A 27,115-nucleotide genomic window follows, 5' to 3' on the forward strand; every position below is an offset into this window, starting at 1 on the left:
CATCAAAATTAAAAAAAAAAATACTAAAAAAGAGGAAAAGGAGAGTCCAAGAAGATGAAGAATCTGGGGCTAAAGACAGCAGGCTTCTATGGGGCTAGCCTTCCCCATGCTTGAGGTATTCCCTCCGCACCCCAGGCCAAGTGACAGAACCAGCTCTTCAAAGCCCTTCGGAAGGCCAGGAGTGAGGGGGCCAATCGCACCTCTGATTCAGACATGTTTCTGAATGTCATTTAAGTTGTGGCCCAATTCCTAATTTTTTCTAGCAAACAGTACCACTGGCACATGATGAACTGCTGATTGGATATCTTGGATTCTGGTCCATCCAAATCTGTAAATGCAGTTCAGATTGTAAAATTGATCAGAGCAGTCATATCATCTTGTCTTTGCTTCCATTTCTGCCTCATAAGTATTGGTCTGAATATCTTTAAGCATGTTTAAGAATCAGGATCCAGTGGTAATATTTGTCCTAATGAAACTGTAACAAAGCTGTTCTTTTTTTTTTAAAGTGGTATGATTATTATCAAACACGGTATTATCTTGACAGGGGACAACTGCAATTCCATTGACTACAACAAGATGAAAAATTTCCTGCTGGATCTACAGAACAGAAGATATATTCTACAAACAAAAGACAGCATTGTTGAAGATAAAATGGCTTTGAAGAAATTATTGGTGGATCAGATGTTTAAATATTATGATTCAGACAACAATGGACTTGTAGACAGCAATGAACTAACACAGGTAAATGCTTATCTTATTTAGACAGAAGACAATAAAGAAGAAATTTGACTTTGCCACATGAGATTAGTAGTGAGATCTGTTACTATCTTCATTTTACTTTTGGAGCACTATTTATTTGGAACCTTAATGAAGCAACATATTACTTTCCATACTAATAATGATTGATAAAATAAAACATTGAAAAATTGAAATGTCTCAGAAAGAAACTCAAGTGAAACTATTGACTTCAAATTTATCACTTTCTGATTTTGGTCTTCTGGGTTTTAATTGATAACCTAACAAAGTAAGTAACATGGCAATATCAGTATAAAGGTGCTCTGTTGTAAATGGTCACTTTTCTCGAAAGTTGCATAGAGATGTCACAAACCTACTGAACTGCTTGCATTTTATGCTTTTTGACGGAGCATTTCAAACTTAATGTAGGCGTAAACGATCGAGAGGAGAGAGATTATAAACGTCAGCTAAAAATAATGTTTCCTGCAGAAAGGTACAGGTACACAAAACTAATAACACAGCTAATGTTCATTTTTACAATGTCACAAGAATCTTTGCTATTTTTGCTGCAATAGTTTAGGCTTTGCTGGAGTTTTGCTTGTTCCTTTCATTTTATTTTGGGTGGAAGGTGTTTCAGTGTATTAGTAAACCAAATATGGGGAATTCAGTCCAGTAATATTTTTGATTTTATTAATCTTCTTTCTGTGAAAGGATTGCATGGATGAGGACATGTGACTATAAGTTTTTAAGACATAATACCAAATGAAACATAGAAGGACATAGTGCATATTATTCCTATAACTGATAAATACATGCAGAGAGCCTGATGAATTATGCTGTTCATTTGTTTAGGTTCTCACTGCTTACTTTCCCAAAAGTTCCCACTTTCATTTTTAAATTAAACACAATTGTCCATTGGATATCTACAGATTATAAGAATTGTACCTAATATACCAGAAGAGCATCAGACTGGGACAATCTAGTTTATCATAGGAAAACAAGCCAAAATCCAAAACTATGTTTTGATTCAGGATAACATGTTTTATACTCTTAATTATAGGACTTTATTGAATCAGTACACTAATATGTTCCAGTTATTGTTTCAACATTTTTGAAAATAGAACATTTTTTTCTTAGTATGTTATTATTCTGTTTATTAACTGTCTGTGGGAATTTAATCAGGGCTCTTATGTCTTTGATTGGAGCAAATAGAATTTATACAAATATTCTGATCACATAAGAAGTGGGAAGTCCTGTGGATAATTAATTCACTGAAAGCACTAGAGAATAAATCCCTCTTTATTTCCTCAAACAAATGATAGTCATTCCACCTCTGCCCAAGGGTATACACTACAAATCCAAGGTATTATTTTGCATGATTGGCAGCATTATACAATCAGAATAACAGAGCAAAATCAGTGGTAATGCTAAAAGTCAAGAGTGAGAAGTGTTTGCTGAGCATTGCAGGTAAATTTAGATATAACTGGGTCAAGCAAGTGTCCTTTAGAATTCTCTCCTACTGCTTCATAGTGAGCGCATTATTATGAAACCATAGTACTGAGAGAGCTGTTACATGGATCTATAATCTGAAGAATTTTAAATATGTCACTGTTTACTTTCTGGGAAGGGGAGCCTTGGCCTTCTGTATACCCTTTTCTCGGAACTCTTGTCCTGGAAGAGGAAATTGAAAATATGCAATTTTTTATAGGTCCCTGTACAAAGTTTAAAATAAACTTGACATAGATTACATAGAATAACATCCTATGGTTTTCATGGTCCACTCAAGGCAAAAAAAAAAGGGGGGGTACCCAATCTGGTTTTTTTTTTTTTTAATCCGCACTCAATCGTTACTGATTCTGCAGCGACTGCCTGGATGAGTCCCTGCAGTTTTGAAGGCAAGGTGTTTCGGAATTGGTTTGCCATTGCCTCCTTCCTAGAGCAGAGCCCAGCTGGCGAGTGCAGGAGGCGGGGTTTCCATTGCTTTGCACCTTCTTTGGGCATGCACGGCTTGCACATTACCGGCAACTTGGTCCCGTCTCCCATGCAAGCGCCGCCAGCATTTTTCCTCCCACCAGGGTGAGAGTACCCATTTATCTACTCATGTAAGTTTTTGAGCTGCTGGGTTGGCAGGAGCTGGGGAGGAAGCAGGAGCTCGCTCTGCTGCGCGGAGATGGGCTCAAACCGCTGACCATTTCAACCATTTCTGGCCGGCAACTTTCAGCATCAAGCCGCTGTACCACCGCATCCCCCACCCAATCTGGTACAGGAACAAAAATACAGTAAATCTTAAAAGCATGTTGCAGTCATTGTTACCTACTCAGGGTTATTCCATTTAGCACTTCAAGCTACATGGATTGTTCCTTTGCTGATTTAGGGCTGTATACAATTTTGGTCAGGTGGTCACTGGGTGGTTGACACTGCCTGTGCTACCTTTTGTCATACAAATGGGACACATTTCTGTTTAATTTGCCTTTCCTCATCTGTGGAGTCCTTTGAGTTTTCTAAGCTTGGTTGTTTTCCTGCAAACGTTTTGTTACCTGGCTAGGTAACATCTTCAGTGCTAAAATGGAGTAGAGTTTGCTCTCTGTTTATATACAGTGGCTTGCCCTGCCTGTGTAGGTGTGTGTGTGTGTGTGCACGTGTGTTTTTCCTGGTCGTTCCTTGATTAGGATATTGTTCACTGCTTGATTGTATGTCTGGTGATAATCTTGGTGTTAATGTCTGCTTATCTGGGTGATGATTGCTGGTGAGGAGGTGTTCTGGTCTTTTGCTTCCTTTTTATTGTCTCTTTTGAATGATGCCATATAGAGACATCAATTGCACTTTACATGGGCCTGCCACTGACAAATACAGCTTTAACTGGTAAAAAAAAAATGCAGAATTGCACTTATTGGTGGGTAAGAACTGCCTTAACCATATAACAGCAGTGTTGCAAATGCTGTACGCTGCATTGGCTACCAATAACATGCCTGTTATTACCTAAAAAGCCTTCATGGCTTGGACCTGAGTACACTCAGGACTCTAGCAAGTTGAACCAACCTCTCTAGTCCATCCATCAATAATCAGAAAGGTGTGGATTGCCCCTCAAATGAGGTTTGTGGGATAGGCAGGAATAGTCCCATTCTTTGGAATTCTTTACCTCCGTTATTTGTATGAGATCCTCTCTTTTGTCATTCTGGAAAGTGTTGAAGATAAAGTTCTTTCGTAGAGTGTTCAAAGACAGATTGTTGCTATTAATGGATGATTGGGAACTGTCTGGTTTTTTTTATTATTGATTTATTGTTTTATTTATGCTTTTATTTGTGTTTATAAAATCTGTTTTTCTTCTTTTTTGCAATGGTGTTTAAGCGATCAATATGATTTCATTTTATAAATGGAAATGCTGTAAGCCACCAGGAGTCTGATTGGAGTGTAGTGATCTATAAGAATGGTTAAATAAATAAATAAGTAAATGTTAAAATGATTAATGAAAATAAATCTTTCTGGCAGAAATAGCAGCCAGTTGAAAGAAAGAAATCCACTGGCCAAATAAATTCAAACAAAGTTGGCTGGTGTGGGTCTTCCGGGCTGTGTGACCGTGTTCTGGAGGTTTTGTTTCCTAACGTTTCGCCAGCACCTGTGACCGGGATCTTCAGAGTGCAGGAGCACAGACAGGAGCAGTTCTCTCTGTGCCCAGGGTGATTCAATTCAAACAAACTTACATGTTACAATATTAAGCAGTTCTGGAGATCTCAGTCACGAGTTGAAATTATGATAGAAAGTACTAAATATTGGGATTTTGCAGATTTCTTAAAGGGTTCGTCACTTAGATAAAGGTTTGAGTGAAGTCTCCCTTTGGAGTTGTTTCATGAAGCAGTGTGGCCATCTCACTTCCAAGAGTGAAGTGAAAAAGCAATATGGTTGTGCTTCACGTGCTCCAAGTGACAGTTCTGATTATTAGATGCTTCTGTTCAGGTATAATGCATGTATGGAAGCCTCTTCTGGCTATTGAAAGTGCCAGCTGAGCTTTCAAGGCAATACAAAGCACCTGATTGAAACAAATTGGGTTGCCTTTTCATCTATATGAGGCAAAAAAACTCTTTGTCAAGGCAAATCTGACTCAATTCTCGTGGGCCTAGAAAAAAATCTCTGCGACTACAGATAATCAAGCCATTATGTCACCTGGAGTACAAGTGCCATATTAAAAAGGAATGAGCAGAAAAGTTATATAATTCTTCAACAGTGGAAAATGTAAACTCTGTGTAATGTACCAAAAAAATTGGGGCGGGAGGGGTGGAGAGGAAAAGCATGTTAAAAGAGGATTGTATTATAAGGTAAAGAGTCCAGACTGAACTAGTCCTCAGAGCATCAAGAGAACTGATATAAATTTTAGTACCTGTTGTTCAGTCCTAAGCTGAATTAAGGACAATTGAGCTAGCTATTTATAAGATGACAGATTTGGAGACAGGCATCGTGACACATGAAAATGATGCTCGTCTATGAACCATTGATCATTTTAATTGGTATCAATTGTTCTTGTGGATTCTTCTTTGAATTTTGGCTATTAGATTCTAATAGCCAAATCACAAACCCAAGATCTAGACTCAGATTTGTTTTGTTACTATAAGGCCATACTGCCTTTTAACTTATTTCTTACAAAGAATATTTCCAAAAGAAATAACCATCTGAATTATAATTGCCTATTTTGTATAAATTAGAATTCTGTGCAGTGAGAAATGAGCCATTTTACATGCAATATGCTACCATAAATTAATTGTGGAGCACAATTTATTAAGAAGTTGGTTAATAAGTATTCTGAGTTATATGGTCTAAGTAATATGATTCTTGTCATCTCTTCTAGTCAGATGCAATGCTAAAATGAAATCCCCCAAAGATCTTATAATATGATTAAGTAGCAGACAATCAGGACATGTTACAGGCCCTAAAATCAGACCTTCAATGTAATGGTTACTCCCATTATTTGTATGGCAAATCATTTTGAAAAACTTCTTCACTGTGCATTATGAATGTGTGCCGGAAAGCATGCAGGACTATTTGTTACAGTAAAAAAATTGTCCTGCATGCTTTCTGGCACAGAAGCAGTTACAATTTCTTGCATAAATGTACATTCAATTATTATTACAGGTGCCAAATGCGAACTGCTTAATGCTCTGAGGTGGATTCTTGGAGGACTTCTTTGAGGGGAAAATCATAGTATATTGAACTACTGATCATGAGTGCTACTCAGTAGTAATACCTGCATTATTTTACGTACTGGATCATTTTCATGGGATTCTAAGCGCCAAAAAATAAGAAATATCAGTGTCACTTTTCTGGGTTGTTTTCTAGCCTCCCCTCAAAAAATACAACATTCTTTAGCAGCATGTTGTAATATGCAGTGAGCCTCTGGAAGAAAAGACATGTCTCATATACAAGCATACCCAGCTTCTTTGGATCACCTAATCAGGATTTACAATTTTCCTTAAGTTTAGATGAATGTAAGTTGAATTTTCTTGAAGTCATGTTGCTCAATACTGCAAAGTTTGAAATTGAAGGTAGAGAGTTCATGCAGAGAGAGAGTTGGAGTAGGACAGCCATATCACTAGTTGGCTTCTGCCTCATGTGATCAGGTGAAAACAGATTTACCCATGTTAGCAGTTCCATGCTATGTCTTTATCAGGCCACGTTGGACAGACAAGATAGTCACTCTGAATCAAAATTGCACAATCTTAATGGTCCTTTTGAACTCAACGGAAACATCCATTTGCAGAAACTGAATCAGCAACTTCTCTTTTCTCATTCCATAGTAAATCATTAAACAAACAGTCTGTCTCTTGATAAACAGTCAGGCTTACGTACTTATATAAATGAACCTTAATTCCTATAATGAAAACATCCTTAGTAATCTAAAATGACTTGCATTGTTTATTGGATTATTTTGGCTGACAGACAGTTATATTTGAAAACAGAAACAATGTAAATATGGTCATTGCTTTTGGTGCTTATAACCAGCTGCTTTTATTTGAAAGATGTTGACAGTCTTTGGGACTGGCTAACTCTTCTCTAATAAACATTTTTGATGCAAAAAAGGGGGTTAGGAAAGGGATTAAAAAAAAAAAAATCAAACCAAATAGTATGTATGAATGTATTTGATATAGTTTAGAGGCTGCTTGACTCCTAATAACTCTGGGCAGTTAAAAGTAAGAACAATTAAAAAAATAAAACTGATTATAAGCATTTGTTGTCTAATTTATAGCATTTGCTAGTGCCCACATGCCATTTTAGCTCCAACTGCAGCTTCAATGCTATATTGCTGTTTCAATATTACCAGTTTTCTTAGCCAAAATCATATGTGTGCATATGATGATGTCATGGATGGTAAAGTCTGCTTTTGATTTATTTTTCAAGCAGTTTTCCTCTACAATAATATGGTATAGAATCAGAATTATTGAAGAATTATATCACACATTTGAAACAGTCTGAATATTGAAATATAACTCCATTCTCAAACATTGTTAAAATTGTGAATTACATGAATTTATATTCAATCGTGAACACATTTCTTTCCCATTCTTACCAAAGAAAATCTAACCTCAACTGATATTTTTTAGCTGAATTTCGGAAATTCTGGATGTGAGGATCACCTCTTCTTTTGCCATAATTACTCATCTGGCAGAACTTATCTTGGCAGGACTACCAGTTACCAGCATTCTGGAAATAGCCCTACGTGATTTGGGATGAGGAGGGATGGTAAATTTAGAAGAGCTACTGGCAGTGAGACCTTGTGGAACAGTGGCCTGTACACGGGGCAAAATACAATGTGGAGAATTCCTAGTCAGTCCTGTTAAAAGAAAGTATGGCTGTGCAGCCTGATTTGAAAGGAGAAATAAAAAAAATAGAATGTCTCCATTTATTCAAAGGTTGCCCACTCATCAACAACTCTGAGTGGCTTACAAAGATTTAAAACAGAAACAATACATTAGAGCCACTAATAACAAAATGATAATTTATACCAAATAAACAACATTCAGAGTATATAGCTTTTCTTACTAAGGGCATGTACCACTTGTTGGCAACTCCTTAAATCACCCATGTCTTTCCTGACTGTGTGCAGTAATAGAGGGCAACTGTGAAATCCCAGGAAAAGAAGCAGCTGCTTTAAAAAGTTACTAATACAGCTATATAAGCATACTGACATACTCTAAAGCACCCTTTTTTCTTTAAAATTCAGACGACTGCACAGCCTTATTCAGATATATGCTTTTTTAGAATTAGCTTTCTCTAAAAGCTTTCTCTGCCTTCAGTGATTTCATTACACAATCAAATCTGATGAATGCTGTTTGAAGCTTTGAAACTATTTAGAATATTTGAAGTTATAAATACCAGAATTATATGAATATTTGATAGAATTATGATGAGATTTGACTCAAGAATGATTCTATCATTTTGAACCAGATTTCTGACATGAACTGGCAAGTCAAATAATTCAATCAATTGGATACCTCCAAACTGATTTGGATAATTTTGATGATCTGCACATATGAAGATTTTCTTGCGAAAGTCAAAATCAAATCAATTTGCTTTTACAATTCAATTCAATTATACTGTTTTTCTGAATCAAATATGAAATCCAAATCAAAATGTATACAAATTCCAACTGAACCTATGATTTGATCGGATTTTCCAAATATATAAGTAGACAGACATCTCAGTGTGTGGCACTGTTGTTTGGAAGCTAAGTAAAGCCTGATCAATCTTTAGATGGGATAGTACCAAGGAATACCAGAGCGGTAAAATAGCCTGAGAAAGGGGAGGGGGAGAATGAGGAAGAGGAGAAGGGGAAGGGGCAAACCACTTTTGGAGTGTTGGCAAAAAAAAGTGTGTGAATATGTCCATAATATTTCGTTTCAGTTAGACTTGCTAATTTGTACACATACAGATTTTCTTTTTATGTATGAATACAGACAAAACTTATGGGGGGGGGGGGGAGAGGGGGATTTAACCACTTAGAATATTTCTAGTATTTCATTGTTTTTCCTATTGCATGGGCACAGAATTCTAAATCTAAATATATATATTAAATGAAAATGTATGAATTACACTTTATATTTTACAAAATAACTGGAAATATCTGGTTTTTCACAAGTCTAGTTCATTGGCCTATAGCATCCTTAAAATGATCTGTTAAATGATATTAGAAATACTTAATTATACTATTCAACTCTTAGAGCTCCAGTGTAATTTCATGGTTACAAATTCTCTTGTCAGGTAATAAAACAAGATGAACTTGGCAAGGATATGTCTGACTGCTCTCTTTTTGATCTGTTGAAATATGATGATTATAATAGTGACAAGCATCTTGGCCTGGAAGAATTCTATAGAGCATTTCGTGAGTATGATTCCTGATTTTATTCCATACAAAGTTATTGGTTTTAGAAATGGTATAGATACAATTATGAATCTTATATTGAAAATGAATCCCACTGTAATGGAAACCCTCCTTTATTTAAGTCTTAGTACTTATCTGCAGAGCCTAGCTGTCCTGCTGCCAAAATGGGGCAGCAACATTTAGTTGAGTAGAAATGAAAGACATCAGCCTTTACTCACCTTCCTCCCATTACAAATTCAACCTTTAGGTGTGTTTTCCTTCTGCAGTTTGAAAGTAGTCTCTTTTTCTGATGTTGCTTCTAATACATTTTGGCTGGAATGCTTAGTACCTTATAGTCTATCCCCAGCAATTCATTAACTGTTTTTCAAGGAAGGAATGCTCCCTCCACTGAGGCAATAACCTTATCTCTAAGAATGAAATTCTGTTTACTATCATTTTTAAAAAATAACACAGAGGTTAATAACTTTGCTTTGTATGTGAAAGGTTGCTATTTCAAAACCCAGCAGATTTTTTTTTTTTAATTGCTATTTCCTTCTTCTTTCCCAGCAAGCCAAGAGCTCTCTCTCTCTAAGTACAGGTTCTACCATTTCATTCTTCTTCCCATCATTTAGGTAAATAACTATTTCACAGTGCAGCAGCTATCATTTTCCTTTCTCCCAATATAGTGTTACTACGTTGAGGACAGGACCCACAATTATTTGCTGGGGGAAAGATAATGGTCATTATCTCCCTACTATGTGTTGATGATGCTCATTCTTCGGTTAAAAAGAAGAAAAATAAACCTAGCCTTAGGCTATTTTTGTTTTGTTTTGTTTTGCCTAACAGTGGTAGGTGCTGAGTTTAGGCTTAGGCTTCCGTGCAACAGCTACAGTGTACACAGTTTATGTAAGATGATATTTATTTTAGCAAGACTTTGTTTACTTTTGATGGTCATTGCTTTAAGAAGGTTCCGTAGCATGAAAAAGAATTGATTGAAAAATATTTGAAAAAAAGTGGTCTGTGGAAAAATATGAAGTCTGCTAACATAAAAGAGTTTTTTTTTAAAAAAAAATTCGGAACTTTTAAGAATTCAGTTCATTTTTACATATATTTTGTAAAATCTTAGACAATTAAATTCTGTCTTAAACATGATTGGAATGTAAAACTGGCATGATTAATCATTACTATTGCTTCACTAATGTTTCCTACTGGTATACTTTTTTAAACAATGAAGTTACAACCTTGTATATTGATTATAGATAGTACGTTCACAAGGAAACACAACTGAAAATTACTTTGAGAGTATCATGATTTAGAATCTCTTAAGCAATAGGGTTTTAGATTTTGCAGATGAAAAATCAACTTTTAAATAGAGATTTATATGGTACTATGCTAAATCCTCCCTAGACAGCATGTGCAGTGCAATAAAGGGGGAAAAAAATTGAGACTCCCAAAAGGAAAACTCCCAGAATATCACCCAAAGACAATAGTTTTTATATTACCTCATTACTGTTTAGTCCTGACTAGCTAAATCTTCAGAACCATTTTTGGATGAAATGTAATAAAAGCAATCATAGTCTATTATGTAATAATATCACTGAGGGCAAATCAAACCATTTCAGAATGAAGGAAAATAGGTCACACACACACAAAGTTTCAGCCTTTGTAGTTATGCAGAGGCACAGAGCAATATATCACTGACAGTATCTGGATACCAGGTAAGAGAAGCTAAAGAGAATCATCTTAACATTATACTATATTATACTGTCTATTTAGGGGGGGAAAGCGGACCTGGTTACTATTGGATGAGAGACTATTAGGAAATTCCAGGACCTATACAATAGATTTGGAAGTTGAGAAACATCCTGGAAGAAAGAAATGGCAAGCTACTTTCATATTATTCCCAGGAATCTATATGAAGGATGCATGTTAAACTCAAGTGAATCTTTATTTTATATATTATGATGTATTAGCATATATTATGATCATATGCAATGCATGCCTTTAGGCTGTTGCCTGACAAGTTCAATCAACCATTTTTTCTCAGGAGAAGCTATGCATTTCTCAACAGACATCAGAAGCAATAATATGAAGCAGCTAATCAGGGTCTACTCAATTCATATAGTTTTCTATTCCAATATGCACCTTGCAAGGGTAAAAAACTACATGAGGCGATTTGTTCTGTATTTTGCAATCAGCAGTTAGCGGTGCAGTTGTAAATAGCGATAGTTCACTACGTAAGATAGTGATGTTGTGTACAGAGAAGGGGGAAAAGGCGACTGCCCTAAGCTCCTTGAATGAATGGTGAGTTGAAAGTGTAATAAACACATAAATGGAAGGGTCCCTTTTAAAAATGAAAAGCAGCCACTGAGAGAAGTTTCCTGGGATAGCTGACATGTCATCTGGCTAATAATTTCCAATCAAAATCGTCTGAAAAATATAAAGAACCATACTGTGTGGACTGAAAAGACTTTGGAGAAAAATGTTCAGTACACAAACTACTGAGAGAGAAAATTTTAAGCAAACCCTCCTCCTGAACCTTTCTCTGAAGATTTCAGAGAAATCAGAGGTTTTAGTTTTCTTTCAGGGCTTTACTTTGGATTAAATAAAGAGGGTGTAGATTAAATCAATGTTGGTGTGGAAGTTGTTTTTTCTATGTATTTCTATCACAGAGATAGAGAATATCAATAGTAGCTCTACCCTCATCCTTGTTCTTACTCTAGCTCCATTCTCAAACTCCATTCTTTCAATACAAAGCATAAATGTAGCTTATATAAATATATTGCTGTATGTAAATAGAGCCATCCACAGACTGGGGAATCTGCGCGATCAAGGTTCTTAGGATATTCTTCTGCGGAATCCACGTATGTCAGAGAGACAGGGAATGCTATGTTTAACCACCATGCTTACAGTTATCATATGAAATTAAAAGAATAGATCTTCTTGTATTTTTTATTACTATATTTCATGTCTGAATAGATGTATACTAATTCTTCATTTTGTAAGTCTGCTCAGTCTTTGAATGCTTCCTATGGTATCTTAGTGCAGTCATTTTGATAGTGACAGAAAAGCAATCTCTGATCTCAGACAGTAAATCTTTGTAAAATAAAATAAAATAAAAATCCAGTAATGATCTAAAGTAACCCTCAGTGGACCTTAGCAAGGAAATGCACCATGCTTGCAACAAATAAGTGTATAACCTCTTTGATCATTTAAACACATTGGAAATGTATAGCTCCATACACCTACAGAAGTAGAGGAGAACAAACGGTCTGTAAGAACAGAACTGATTGAATGCAGTGAATATAAACAAGAAGACTTTATCATATACTAGACAACCTGTGACCCATTGGATCATCGTTTCAGAGATATTTCCTTACCTGAACAGAGTAACAAAATGACCAAGGGCAAAAAAGCAGTGGAAGTGTGAGCGACTTGCGACTTGCTGCTGGCCTCCCCATTGACTTTGCATGTGGGAAGCTGGCAGGGAAAGTCATAAATCTTCCTTCCTTCCTTCCTTCCTTCCTTCCTTCCTTCCTTCCTTCCTTCCTTCCTTCCTTCCTTCCTTCCTTCCTTCCTTCCTTCCTTCCTTCCTTCCTTCCTTCCTTCCTTCCTTCCTTCCTTCCTTCCTTCCTTCCTTCTGTTAAGAGATTACAAAGTTCTGCCTTGGTTCCAAAGCAGCTAATTTCTGCTTATCTGTTGGGACTTGCCACAAGCCAATTGGGCGCAGGGGACAGAGGGAAGCGGGAAAGAGGTCAGGGATACACCCATGATGATCACATGACCTGGGCTGACCACAGCGGTGCAGCAGCACAACAGTGCTGAAACAGCCACAAATTTCCCAAATTTCAATCCCATGGGAGTAATAGGTCCTGGATTTTGGATGCATTCTGTAAGTTATGGTACCCACTTGAGGTACCTTGGCTCAAAAATTGTTGCCGTATGATGCACCATTTCACCCAGTTGAAGGTTACAGATGGGAGAGTTTTAGTAGTATATAGACAATGGAGGTCCTTAAATGATTCCATGTAAAGTGAAGAAAACATGAACAGGATTTCCACTCTCTGTCATTCATTGGAGAACAATAGGAAATACTTTTAGCCATTGTATGAAACAATCTCTCCCCACCCTCTCTCTCTCAAATATACACACAGAGAGAAAATTTAACAAATAGTACTTTTAAATATGTATATCTGTATGATTCAATGCCACACACATGGATCTGTGAATGCCTTTGCACTATGCAAAGTCAACAGGACACTAAGGACCTTCCTTAAGAACTCAATGGGACTGTGGAAGACAACACTGGAAGTCAACTCAAGACAGCTTGCACAAGTGGCTATCAAGTGTGGCATATACCAAAGTGATGCACTGTCCCCACTGCTGTTCTGCATAGGCTTAAACCCCCTCAGCCATATAATCACAAGGACTGGATATGGGTACAAGTTCGAGAGTGGAATCACCATCAGCCACCACCTCTACATGGATGACATCAAGCTGTATGCTAAGAGAGAACGAGACATCGACTTACCGATCCACCTGACACGGATCTATAGCAAGGACATTGGGATGTCATTCAGACTGGAGAAGTGTGGCAGGATGATAGTAAAGAAAGGGAAGGTAGTTAAGACCGATGGAGTGGAACTACCAGTGGGCCACATAACAGACATAGAGACTAGCTATAAATACCTTGGTGTCCCACAGTCACATGGGAACCATGATGAGGAGGCAAGAAAGACAGCAACATCCAAGTACTACCAAAGGATAAGACAGGTCCTGAAGAGGCAACTCAATGGGAAGAACAAGATCCATGCCATCAACACTTATGCCCTGCCGGTATAGTGAGGTGGCCAAAGGAAGACATGGATGCTGCCGATGTGAAGACCCGGAAGCTCCTCACAATGTACAGAGGTTTCCACCCCAAGTCCAACACCAAGAGATTGTACACCAGCCGCAAAGAGGGCCGGCGGGGTCTGATGAGTGTCAAAGCCATTATCCTGGACTAAACCTGGAGCATCCAGGAGTACATCAGTAAGATGGCACCCAAAGATGAGCTGCTGAGACAATGTTTCAGGCAGCAGCAGACATGGGAGGAAGTTCAAGTGGAGGAAATACCATGGCAAGACAAGCCCCTGCATGGGATGTACCATCGACAGATAGCTGAGGTGGCTCACATTGGGAAATCCTATTAGTGGCTGGAAAGGGCTGGACTAAAAGACAGCACTGAGGCACTGATCAAAGCAGCACAAGAACAGGCACTAAGCACCAGATCCATAGAAGCTGGGATCTTGGACACTAGACAGGACCCAAGGTGCAAATTGTGCAAAGAGGCCTCAAAGACAGTCCAACACATAGTGGCAGGGTGTAAAATGCAGGCAGGAACAGCATATACTGAACAACACAACCAAGTAGCTGGCATTGTGTACAGGAACATCTGCACAGTGTGTGGGCTAGTCCCTCCCAAGTCCAGATGGGAGATTCCACAGAAGGTTGTGGAGAATAACAGGGCTAAGATACTGTGGGACTTTCAGATCCAGACGGACAGGCAGGTACTGGCCAATCAACCAGACTATATGGTAGAAGACAAAGACCAGAAGACACTGATAGTGATAGATGTAGCAGTGCCAAGTGACAGCAACATCAGGAAGAAGAAGCATGAGAAGCTGGAGAAATACCAGGGCCTGAAGGAGGAATTAGAGAGGATGTGGAAAGTAAAGGCCAAAGTGGTCCCAGTGGTGGTAGGAGCACTCGGGGCCATGACTCCTAAGCTGGGAGAATGGCTCCAACAGATCCCAGGAACATCAGAGCTCTCTGTCCAGAAGAGTGCAGTGCTGGGAACAGCTAAGATACTGCGCAGAACCCTCAAATTCCCAAGCTCTGGTAGAGGACCCAAGATTGAGGAAAACACGTACTATCCATAGAGGTGAGAGGGGAATTTTATATATGTGTAGTGCATTGAAGATATAAGGCATAGGAACCAGCTATCCATAAATGAATATCAGTATAAATGTTCCAAAGGATTTTCAAGCAGAATATCCAAGCTTTTCAAAAAATGATACTCTATTTAACTTTGTTCACCCACATGTCAACTCCAGAAACTCCTGATTAACTACTTATGCCTTTGTGGTATGAAGAGAATGTGAGAATAAAGCCTGAGAATTTCTGCCCAATATGATGTTTGGTAAAAGAAAATAAAATCACTCCTTAGCCCACGTGTATTTACAGATTTGTTCTACTAAGGGAGGAAATAAGTCTTCAAACCATCTTTCTTTTAGCAAAGCTCATATGTTTAACAGTTATCCTGTGGCTGTTAACCCTCAGAGGGGCACTGGTCCATTGTTTTTTTTGTTTTTTGTTTTTCCCTATACCAGGTATTTACAAATACGTTTCCCTTTAGTTTTGTCAACATCTTTTTACTACTGAAAGGCCTCTCTTACTAGGGAGTGAAGTATTTCATAGTTCAGACTACATGATGAAATTATTTTGATAAGCTATCCATTTTGGGTAATCGAGATTAGTTCATATGATTAAGGTAGATGCTAATTTTCCACTTGTAAGAGTTTTAACTATTTCAAAGTGAACCTCAAATACTCATGATCTGAGGCAGTTGGAAATTGATGTCATGGGATTATATTTTGCTCTCTTTTGCTTTGGGGAGAAAAATGTATTTGACTAGAATGAAGGCTAGTTGCCAGCCTTTTATGACTGGATATGGCTTCAGAAAAGGGACCTTAAATCTTTAAGTGACCTTTTCAGCCTGGCTGACATTTAGAAATTTGAGAACATGTAGTGGGCATGCATAAAATGGCTGTCATGGAAAAATTGCCTATTCACAAAATTGACCTGGAGGGTATGGCAAGTCACAAGACATCCATTAACCAAATTGTGTATTTACTGTATGCATCCAGGATTCTCCTTCTGAGTGGTGTACAAGGCTATAGATTCAAAGGACAAAATGTGATTCAGATAAAATGTTATCCTATTGTCCCACTGAGAATGTTATGGGCCCAAGGGCATTCCTGAAAATAAACATGATATTGGAGGATGGTGCTTTGTTTTACAGCATGCCATATTCCTATTTTTTTTAAAAAAAAAGTAGACCAGGGACTCCAGAGGCAGCAAGGGAGGTATCTATGGTGCATCCATGCCTTTGGGAACTCTATGGTCTTCCTCTGACCTATAGACTTGATCTATAAGTATGCAAATGTATATCGGATTAGAGCTAATGGCTGAAAATTCAATTTAATCATCGTCAGGATTTTGAAATGCAATCCTTCCTCTTATGTTCCGATGTCTAGTGATTTGAGTGTCTATTTTTGAAGAAAATCAGATCCCTAACAAATTGTATTACTTGGGTGTTTTTTGTTTGTTCTTGTTTTTAGTTATGCACTGATACGACTTATTTCATATTATGTTCCCTATGACGGAAAAACAGATAGTGGTCAGATAAAAATATGGTATTTTAAAAATACCATTCATTATTATTTTTATATAGAATGATTTTTCTTTTTCTATTCATTTTCATGTGATTTTTTGGTGGGGGGGGGAGTCTGGCCTCAGTCCTAAAATGTGATGCATAATATTCATTTTCACACACATACATATATACACATACACATACACACATACACACACACAGAGACAATTTTGAGAATTCTATATGAATAATGCCCTGAAACCTGTCGTTTATTTTCTGAAAGGCTGCTTTTTCCCCCTTTTCCTTTTCTTTTCCTTTCCTTTTCAGTTTTTATTTTTCTGTCTCACTGAAGGGTATTTTGAATTCCTTCAGAAATTCTTCTAGCAGCATTTAAAATTTCTTTTGTGTATAACTGTGTGTGTTTATGTATGTGCAGGTGTATATGCTCGTATATTTGTCTGTGTATGTGTTCTGTTGCATAGCTCTTTATTTTGCAGAAAAACCAGTTACTTACACTTTAGAACCTTTACAAGAAACTTTATGGGAGGAATTCTCTCATGGTGCCTTCGCTCTGAGGTTTAATTAAAGCCAGGGAAACATTTAAAAAAAAATACAGAATACTCATGTTCGTCCTTGTGCCAATTTTAAAAAATGTATAATAAAATGCCAGAATTACATCCCATCCATGAGAGTTTCAATTTTGTTCTTCTTAAAAAAGAAAAAAAACAGAAAAAGGAAATATTTCTTTCCAGAAAACTGAATAAGAATGGTTGACAATCAACCAACGTTTTGCTATTGCAGTAATTTAGATACTTTTTAAGTTGAATATTGGGTAAAGATTCAAGGCAAGAATATCAACAAAGAATTCTCACATCCAGACCTGAGATATATTTCAATCCTAAAATCCTAAAATTCATACATTTATCCATAATTCCTAGTCTCTGTATCCATTAATAATATATTGGTGCACTCCCTCACTAGTCTTCATCTCATTTGATCTTATATGTATGCACTAAATCTGATAGCTTAAAGTTTGTTTGTTTTTCCCAATGCACTGTTATCAATTCTGACATATTTACACAATTATGTATTGCCATTATTAAGCTGAAGAGGCCAGCCTCTTGGGATGCTTTTCAGAAGAGAGGTTGCTTATAATCATTCTTGTCCACTTTTAAATGCTAGTCATCTCAGATAAGGATTTCAGAATAGAAAGAAGCTTGAAGTTCGTCTTTTCTGTGAATGTCAAGAAACCATATGGCAACTTTCAAGGAGTCAGTTCACTGGTAGTGACTTCTGATGTGTGTTTTACACAACTGATTTATATGCAAATATGCAGAACTGAGTCAAGAAATAGGTTAATGCAGAAGCCTTTTTCACAACCATCCACCTTTGATAGGAGGCCGCTGCTCAGGAAATACATAGTCTCTCATCTAGCCAGTTTGTGCAATTCCTTCTATCTGTTACATAATGCCTATTTCTTCTGATGACAAAGTGAGGTATATCTTCTCTAGATCAGAAAGAGAGAGGGGATGTGCTCTCTCAAAAATCAAAGGTCAAACCATCTGTATTTTATATACTGAAAACAATTTCATTAAATGTTGCAGAAAACAAATGCAAATAAAATATGTGTACATTTTAGAGAACATAGATTTAAACGTGCCTTCTTTGTGAAAAAACCTTACTTAGAAGGTTCACAAGAGATTTCATTCTATAGTTTAATAAACACAAATATACAACTTTAAATGATTTCATTACAAAGTTCATTTCCAAAAGTAATGACATTCATTTTGAAGTAATAAGTGTATTTGAGTAATGCAGTATGGATGCCGGCTCATCAACTATGACGATGAAAGCAAAGCATCTCTGTGGGAAGTCTTGATTTAATTGAAGAGAACACTACAATTTAAGGCTGTTGTTCTTTGAGATAGGAGGTATAGGGGTGGAAATGTCTATATGTACTTCACTTTCCTTCTCTTTACTCTTTCTCTTTTGAACATCTACTTTCTTCTCTCTCTTCTCTAGGACCTTTTTTTTCCCCCTTCACTTGATCAGGACTCACTCCTTTGCCCAGCTTGCTAAGATACTTTTGTACATGTTCATGAAAAAGCTTCTCCAGCTCACCAACTTCATTACATTCTGTATTTAGTTAAGAGATAGAAATCACTATGCGAGCAGTCAAAAGTCACTGTTTACCGACACAATAATTTAAAAGCTCACAAGGAGTGGCAGATTGTTCTAAGAGAACAGTTTGATATTCTGTTGCCAGTTCTGACATAGATTGGGTCTCCTCTCCTGCTAGCCTGCCAAATGAGGAGATGGAAATATTTTGTTTATTAGAATAGTCAAAATCTCAGATCACTCAAAACCCAAGTATTTAGATTATTCACAGAGATTATATTGATCAGCAATGTGTACTTTCTCAGTGGCTTGCCTGCATTGGTGGAGGTTTGCAGTCCTGGGCTTATGCTATTATTGTGTGAAATAACAATTTATTCTGCATCATATAAGAAGGATGAAGGATGGAGAGCAAGCATAGATGCCTAAAGCTCTATTCCCTCAATATTGCAGATTAATATATTTGAGATATCTGGGCACATAGCATGGATGTCTCTGATTAGAAAGTCTTTTGAACATACAAATACTTATGTATTTTCACTACAGCTTTTCACTACAGCAGACTTGTGTAATGTATGTGAAGAGATCAAGAAGGAATGGCAAGTGTGATGTTGAGTTATTCCATGGGTTCTTTTTGCTAGTAGCCTGCAGGGCTAGCACTATTTCCATTTTTCTCATTCCCGTCAAATGATCCCTGCCCCTCCCGTCCAAATTCAGCACTTTTTCACAAAGAATGTCTTCAGCATTGCTGGAAATATACTGTATGGAGAGATTCAGCTTCATATGAGAAATTCTCTAGCGAAAACTGTTCTAAATAGGTGGCTTGAAGATTTTGCCTTTATAATTAAAGTCAAGAAACAATATATATATATTTGGACCCCCCACCCCAATTTAAGCATATATTAATTATTTCTCTGTTTAAAGCTATGTGTTATTAAGATGTGACATGGGTTCTTTTAGACTTCCCATTTCGTTATTGACTGTTTTTTGGGGGGGAAAAACTTCTAGATTGAATTTTTAATGCTGATGTTGATATCTGGTTTTGATATGCTTTATAAACATAAACATAATAAAAAAATTAACTTGGGATTCATAGAGTCATTAAGCAGCTGACTATACTTAAGTCAGAGTAACTATGAATAACTATGGAAAACTGATGACATTTAAATGAAATTATTTTCCTGAATTAGTCATGTGCAAACACAACAAACATATAATGGAATTGAATTTTGCATAAATTCACCTTTCCACTTGAATAAATACATGAAAATATATAATACATTTTGTGGGAGATTATTACCTTTTAAAATCAATTATTGCTATTTATTTTGTGAACTGACATTTAAATGCAGGGTAGACACAAAGCTGTGTTCTTTGTAAAGTCTATAAAATCAATGTACAGATTAAAATTAATATGGACCTTTAACAGTTTCCTAATCCTAATGAATGCTTTATATTTTCCAAATAATTTCCCTTGCTGCCATCTTATACTTTTGCTGCTAATTCATTAGTGGGGGATATGGTTACCATAAACAAAGTGGTCGAAAATATTTGTATGGAATTCTATATATCAGCTTATATGTCTCGACAGGGAGAAAAATAATTCTTCTGAAAATTTTTGGCTCTGCAGACCATACATATATTACCAATACAGAGGCTAGGGAACCTTCAACTTTTTAAAATCTTTTTTTCTCTCTAGAAATCAGATGATCAATAAACAGAAACACAATCTTCCTGGGTTTTCTTAGCAACAGTTCTGAGTTTCTCTTTTTCTTTAAGTCTCTCTCTCTCTAGAACTGAAAAATCTCCATTCCCATACAGAAACTTCTTTATTTTATGTGGAATTTTTTTCAGTGGAAGAGAAACCAGAGATGTACATATCGTTCTCATAATAAAAAGTTTTCTATTGTCTGGTTCTTCTATCCCCTAGTTCTGAGATTACCCACAATATTTATTTTTAAATACATTTCTTATGTTTGGCAGATTTAACTTTCTATTAAAGGCTAAAAAATCTGCCAAGTTTTACAGCTAGATTAGTAATGAATGGTCCTCTCTACACAAAGGAGCACCTTTAATCTCACTGTTATCAATTTATTCAGCATTCTTAGCAGTATATTTTTGGGATTTCTTGTCCTACTTCTGGGTTTACCTTTCATGTCTTTGGGAGAAATTATGTGACTTTGAACTATAAAGTTTTTAATAATCTATAGATTAATCTTTGTGAATTTGTGATTTTGTTCTTATAGTATGTTGTGCTTAAAGATATTTCTTCAATACTTGCACAGAAAATTCAGATAGTTTCTATTCCTCAATCCCAACATTTCTTAAATTATTTCTTAATCACAATAAAACTTCAGCCTATATCCAGAAGATGAAAATGTTGAATACTTGCACTGGTACAAATATTTACAACACTGCAAAGCAGCAGTCAAATTTCTTCATGTGACAGTTTTTATTCAGCCAATTTACACTGTCATTAAAGCCTAAACAAGATATAAAGCAGAAGTAAAGCAGACACTGCATTTTGTAAGAAATTTCAGGCTTTTAGTCTTGTTGACTCTGGGTAGATGAACTCATTATAGAAAAGTGTTGAGAAATCGACACATAAATGACTAGCACATCTACTTTTTGTACTTTTCATAGTAGGTTACAAAGGGTGAGATATACAAGTTCCCCTTTTTTATTTTCTCTACTTATACTTACAGGCAGAAAATACAGACAATTATCCTTACGGAATTTTGTATCAAGGAAACTTTCCTTTTTCCTATTATAAATAATTGCAGAGCAGAAGCTTTAAAGCATGGATTCTATTGGTATACGGGTTTCTTCAATAGTACCTGCTCTATTTGTCAGGTGAAATATGAACTCTTGAAACTTGATTGCCTAAGTCTGTTTGTGGCTCGTGATTCCATTATCACACTGCATGCATACAAAAATCGATCTGGAAGGAGCAGAAGTAAGCATTCTAATTAGTTATATTTCATTTAAAAGAAATCAAAAGATTTTCTTTCTGTTTTTGTATTTTTAGGCCAAAGGCTGCCAAAATGTGTTTTGAGAATGCCTGGCGCCATTACAGACAGTGAAAGAAATGGTGTTCAAAGCCATCTGAAATTTGCTAATACTTAATTGGCTTGGTATTACTGGAGAAGCAAAATTGAACCATATTATTCTGTATGGTCTTAGTTAAACCTGTTGTCCAAATTGGCATTTTAACTGCATTGCATTGTATTGAATTGTTTATTTTTTTTCTTTTTCTTTTTAGTTTAGCTTTTTAAAGTATATAGTCTTTTTTTAATATTGCAAGAAGAGAGCCATGTTAATCTGTCCTATCCCAAAATCTGGTACACCTTTTCAAACTAACACATTTTATTAAACAGCAAGTGAGCTGCAGTTCATAAAATAGCATAGTCATGTCTGAAAAGGTATTAGGAGCTTTGCTTGATTGGTTTAGAATGAAGTTTAGAAGTTTTACATTCAGCTGCTCTTATTTGTACTATCATAAAAATAGTAAAAACAGAATTTTAAAAAGTGTTTTTTAGGCATGTAGGCATTCAGTTAACAGGAAGGACTTCAAACTCAGTAAAAATCAGACTTAACCCTGCTGTCTAATCTCCTTGAATTATGGATCCTGGGAAGAGTTTTACTTACCTTTGCTTGGACTTGAGTACAGCTTTCTGTGTGATCCAAGAACTTCAAGCACGGCTCCAAAGGTACAGGGCCCTAACTGCACATTCATGCAAACACAAGTTTTGCTCCCTTTCAGTCATCCTGATGGAAGTGTGGAAGTTTGTCAGGAAAACGTTTGTGAGGAAAAATTAGCTGTCCCTTCTGTACTTAATTTGTAGCCATCTATGTTTTTAGCTTAAGACCAGAAGAAGGTGTTCAGAGGAAATCAAACTGATTTAATAGGAGGTTTGAATAATATATTTTATAATGTATTAAAACATAAGCCAAATATTTTGCATTTAGTGACATATGTCTGTCTGTCTGTCTGTCTGTCTTTCTTTCTTTCTTTCTTTCTTTCTTTCTTTCTTTCTTTCTTTCTTTCTTTCTTTCTTTCTTTCTTTCTTATAAAAATGTGTATACTCGTTAATCAGTACTGGGTGGTTCACATAAATTCAACACAGTAAGCACAATGGATTAAATAAACTAACAACAATAGGCAGCTAATGTTAACAGTAAAAACATACTTACTTAATACTAAGTAAAGTTAAAAATGACTTGTACATCCAAATATGTAGCAAAAGAACATAGTCTTTGCCGCCTTCCTAAAAGCCAGAGTGAGAGGGCCATGAGGAAGAGTTCAACGTAAACTGGGGCAGCCATGGAAAGAAACTGTTGCCTGGTTTCTGCCTTTTTAATATCACAATAAGGATGATCCCTTTCCAAGTAGATTCCATAGGATGGGCAGAAACTAATGGAGAAGATGGTCACAATGTAGGGCTTTGTAGGTCACAACCCACACTCTGAATTGGTGTGGAAACAAATAGGCAGCTAATGCAATACCCACAATACAGATGTAACACTGCTGAACTGGCTCTCATATACCATATAAGTAAGTGAGCTGCTGTGTTCTGTACTAATTGAAGTTTCTGGATCATCTTCAAAGCAAGCCCAAGTAAAGCACATGACAGTAACGTGATATGGGTATGATAAGGATATGAGTTACTGTTGCCAGGACCTCCTGTTGCAGGAAAGAACAGCAGTCATGCCAACTAGTCAAACACATTCCAGGTCACAGCTTTCACTTGCTTATCTAGCAGGAGCGATAAGTCTAATAGAACTCCTAAGTCTCAGATGTTTTCCTTCTGGAAAAGCGTAATCCTATCCAAAGCTAAATTAAGAGCTAACAGTGAGCTAATGTTTTCTGAACAAATAGCAACTGTGTATTGCCAGGATTCTGTGTCAGTTTGTTTCATGCATCCAATCTGCTATAGCCTCCAAGCACATCTCCTGTACATCTTGCTTGCTCATCAGCATACTGAGGATACCTCATCCTTAATTGATGGATGACCTCTCCAGAAGTTTACAAGTAGATGTTAAATAACATGGGTGAGAGGACCAAGCACTATGGCATCCCATACTGGAACAGTCAAGGGCTCAGTTGCTTGTCATCCATAACTACTGAGTGAATTAGCCACTTAGGAAGAAGTAGAAGTATTGTTACAAAGTGTCCTCCATTCCCATTTGCAAGAGGGATAAAACATTCCTTAAGTCCCAGAAAACAAGGTAGTATTCAGCAGATACTGAGGCTCCTCCCTGATTCACTGGAATATAAGAAGGAGGGGAGGTAAAGCACAAACATCCTTGCAAATTCTTTTATTATAGCCTATCTCAATATTGTATAGTTATTCCTGTGGAATCCATTTCCTGATCTGGTCTATCCCAAAGGGTTGCTATAAAGTCCACAAGGGCTGCACTCCCTTCATCTGAGGACCAACAAAGGTAATCCACAAGACCGACCAATGAAGAGACCATACTCAGGGCTGAAACTTTAGTGACAATCAAGTTAATCAACTTTGTCTAGGAAATATTATAATTATCAGCTTTTCAAGATAGACCAGACTAGGAAACCAATGCTGTGCAAGTCAGTACTACTTTTATTATAAAGCTATAGTAACAGAAACTTGCAAGTCTGAATGTGCTTCCCCCCTCCATCCCTTTCTTTATCATTGTCTGAGGTAAGGAGGAGCTTGTTTACATTCTTGCCTGGACTTAGGCCCTTTTTATCTGACCTTTGCCTTGATAGTGGTTCTTCCTCCTGTCCCTAAGGGCCATTCCCTTTGCCCTTTACAGTAACTCATGTCCCATGACCTTCTCCAATATCTTCCCTTTTGCTGGGAAGATTAGATATTGGGTGATACATATTTGTCTAATAAACTTCATCTAGAGGTGACTTCTCCAGAAGGGGACACACCATTACTTCCTGTAGAAGTAGAAGGTATGATCCCTTCTCTCAGAGAAACAATCACCTCTCAGTCCTCACTGGCCTTCTGAATAAGCCACGTAGAGCATGGATCAGGTTTGCAAGTCATAAAATTCAGGTTACTCTGACTACTTCCTCAGATTCTAGTTGACTTCACATACTGATAATATGACTGTTATAAGCATCTCCCTAATACCATTTTGCATTCTCCCTGAGGCCTAGTAGTATTAAAAAATATCAGCAATAAATATCTACCTAACTTGCAGTAAATTTTGAAGTGGAAGAAGAAGATGGAGGGAGGGCAGTGCATTTATTTCAAACACTAAGAAATGTTCAAACTTCATTACTCTTACCACTTTCAGGTTAGACAAAAAGTTGTCCATGGATTTCTAACTGGTCTATTCTTGAGCTTGCTTAATCCATTTTTAAAGCCATCAAGGGTAGTAAGAACATAAATGCAAGTTTTAAACATATACATTCTGAGCAACATTTAAAAACAAATCTTTGTATTGTAGAGTTAGTGGGTGCTTTGGTGCCAAGGTACTTTGGAATGCAGGTAAACATTCAGTTTCCATCTCCCCCACTCCCAAAAAACAATCATCAGAGCAGCTACATTTTTTTTCAGTCACTGGAATAGCCACTTCATTTCATATTTCCCTAATAAATAGGCAGAGGGCCTTTTCTGCTGTGGTTCCCGCCCTATGGAACATCTTGGCTCCCGAGGTCCAGTGTGCCCCCTCCCTCATGGCCTTCAGAAAAGGGGTTAAATCTTGGCTTTGCCAGAAGACCTGGGGGCCAGATGGGGGCTTGCATTTGTGGAGATGGCTGGTGGGGTGATGGGTTCTGGCTCCCCCCCCCCCGCAGCATCTTGAAGGTGTTAGTGCTAAAACATACGGGGGGGTGGGGTTAGGACATTTTTAATGTATGTTTGTATTTTAATTATTTATGGATTTTAGCCACTGTTGGAAAGATTGCTGTGTTTTTTCTTTTTTGTTATTGTGAGCTGCCCAGAGTCACCCGTTGGGGGAGATAGCTGGCATACAAGTTTAATAATAAATAAATAAATAAAAATAAATAAAATAAAATGAAGTTGTTGCTTATGTGCATGCATTCAGAGATAGATAGGAATAACCTTCAAAGCAGCTGCAGAAGCTTGGAAAAAAAGATTTTGCATTTTTAGCAATTTGTGTGTTCCAAAGCAGCTCTTTCAAAGAATTTGCACTGTGCTAGTATTTGAAGGATGTTGTTCTTCTCTGCCTTCCCAAGTGGGTTTAAGATCAGCTATCCTTAAGCATTACACCTATTAATTGTATCTTTTGTTGTTATTCTTGTTTTGAAGTATGGCATTCTTTGTAGAAACTACTGAAGAAAAATCCTTTTGCTTTCTGAAGTGCAACAAATTGCTTTAAATTAATGAGTATGGCTTTTAACAAGAGCTTTTTCTTCTCTTGGCAAATCAAAGCTTTGATGGGCCATTAAAAAGGAATTGCTTGTAGCCTATATCCTAATTTTACCATAAAAGTTACACCAAACTGAATTTTAAGTAGCCTGACCTTCTGTCTTCAGGGTCAGAGCCCTTCAATCAAGTTTTAATTGTCTGTTCAATTACATTTCTGTTCTTAAAATACTGAAAATATGACCCAAAACAGTCATTCTAAGAGGCTATGACTGCCTCAGATCTTCAAACACTGGCATTACAGAGTGCTATATTCAATTAAAGTCTCCTTATGAATGTTCTGCACAGCCCTACAAAATACATCCCACTGATTTATTATTTGATTGTTAGATTTATATGTCATCTTTCATCCAGGTGCTCAAGGTGGCATACAGAGCTCTCCCTCCTACATTTTTTCCTAAACGTGTTAATGAAGTAGGTTGGACTGAGATGGAGTGACAAGTCCAAAGTCATTATTGAGCTTTCATGATTTAGTGTGGCCTTGAGCCCTGGGTCTACAAGTCTTACTACAAGTCCTTGACCCCTGTGTCTACAAGTCCTACCTTAACTACTACAACACACTGATCACAAGTCCTGTTAGCAAGCCAAGGGTAGTGCATTGGAACCATGGAAAATTTAAAGTCTAGAAAAAAGGTTTACATTGCTCCCTATGTTCTACAGCTAAATGGAACATGACACTTGGATATTTTCTTCACATTTGTTAGGGTTCAATTTTTTTTAACTGGATAGCTTACCTGACATTTTGTTACCTCCAGGTTCCAATTCTTGCCCAGCCCAGTGACAAGCACCAGAATCATAAACTAGGCTGCTACAAGTAGTAACATTATTTATTGGCAACAAATTGGAAAGAAGGCTTTAATGACTAACTTGCAACTGCCTCCATAGGAACTTCCAGTAGTTCTCCACCTGTCTTGATATAGGTGATGAGAACGACATGGAAGAAGAACAGGTTTGGTATTTAGTGCACTGTGAATAACATGGAGATCATGTGAATTGTAGTGTGAAAGGGCTAGAACTCCAAAAGAAATTGGAAATTAAAGTACAAAAGGTAAAAAGCTGTGACAGAAGCCACATAGTTACCAATAATGTAAGAGAATTTTAGCTGTAAGATCAACATTT

General features: G+C 36.9%; 1 protein-coding gene across 1 annotated transcript in view; it reads left to right on the forward strand.

Moving 5' to 3' along the window:
• FSTL5 (follistatin like 5) overlaps positions 1-27,115 on the forward strand; it is a 372,757-nt gene that overhangs the window by 204,932 nt on the left and 140,710 nt on the right. Inside the window, exons 5-6 of the mRNA XM_088132701.1 lie at positions 545-741; positions 8,983-9,103. Coding sequence (XP_087988827.1) covers positions 545-741; positions 8,983-9,103 — 318 coding nt within the window. The remainder of the gene's footprint in view (positions 1-544; positions 742-8,982; positions 9,104-27,115) is intronic.

This window comes from Python bivittatus, unplaced genomic scaffold, assembly GCF_059951505.1.
Source record: "Python bivittatus isolate LINGU-HERP-01145 unplaced genomic scaffold, Pbiv_v1 ctg000070_np1212, whole genome shotgun sequence".
Taxonomy (NCBI): Eukaryota; Metazoa; Chordata; class Lepidosauria; order Squamata; family Pythonidae; genus Python; species Python bivittatus.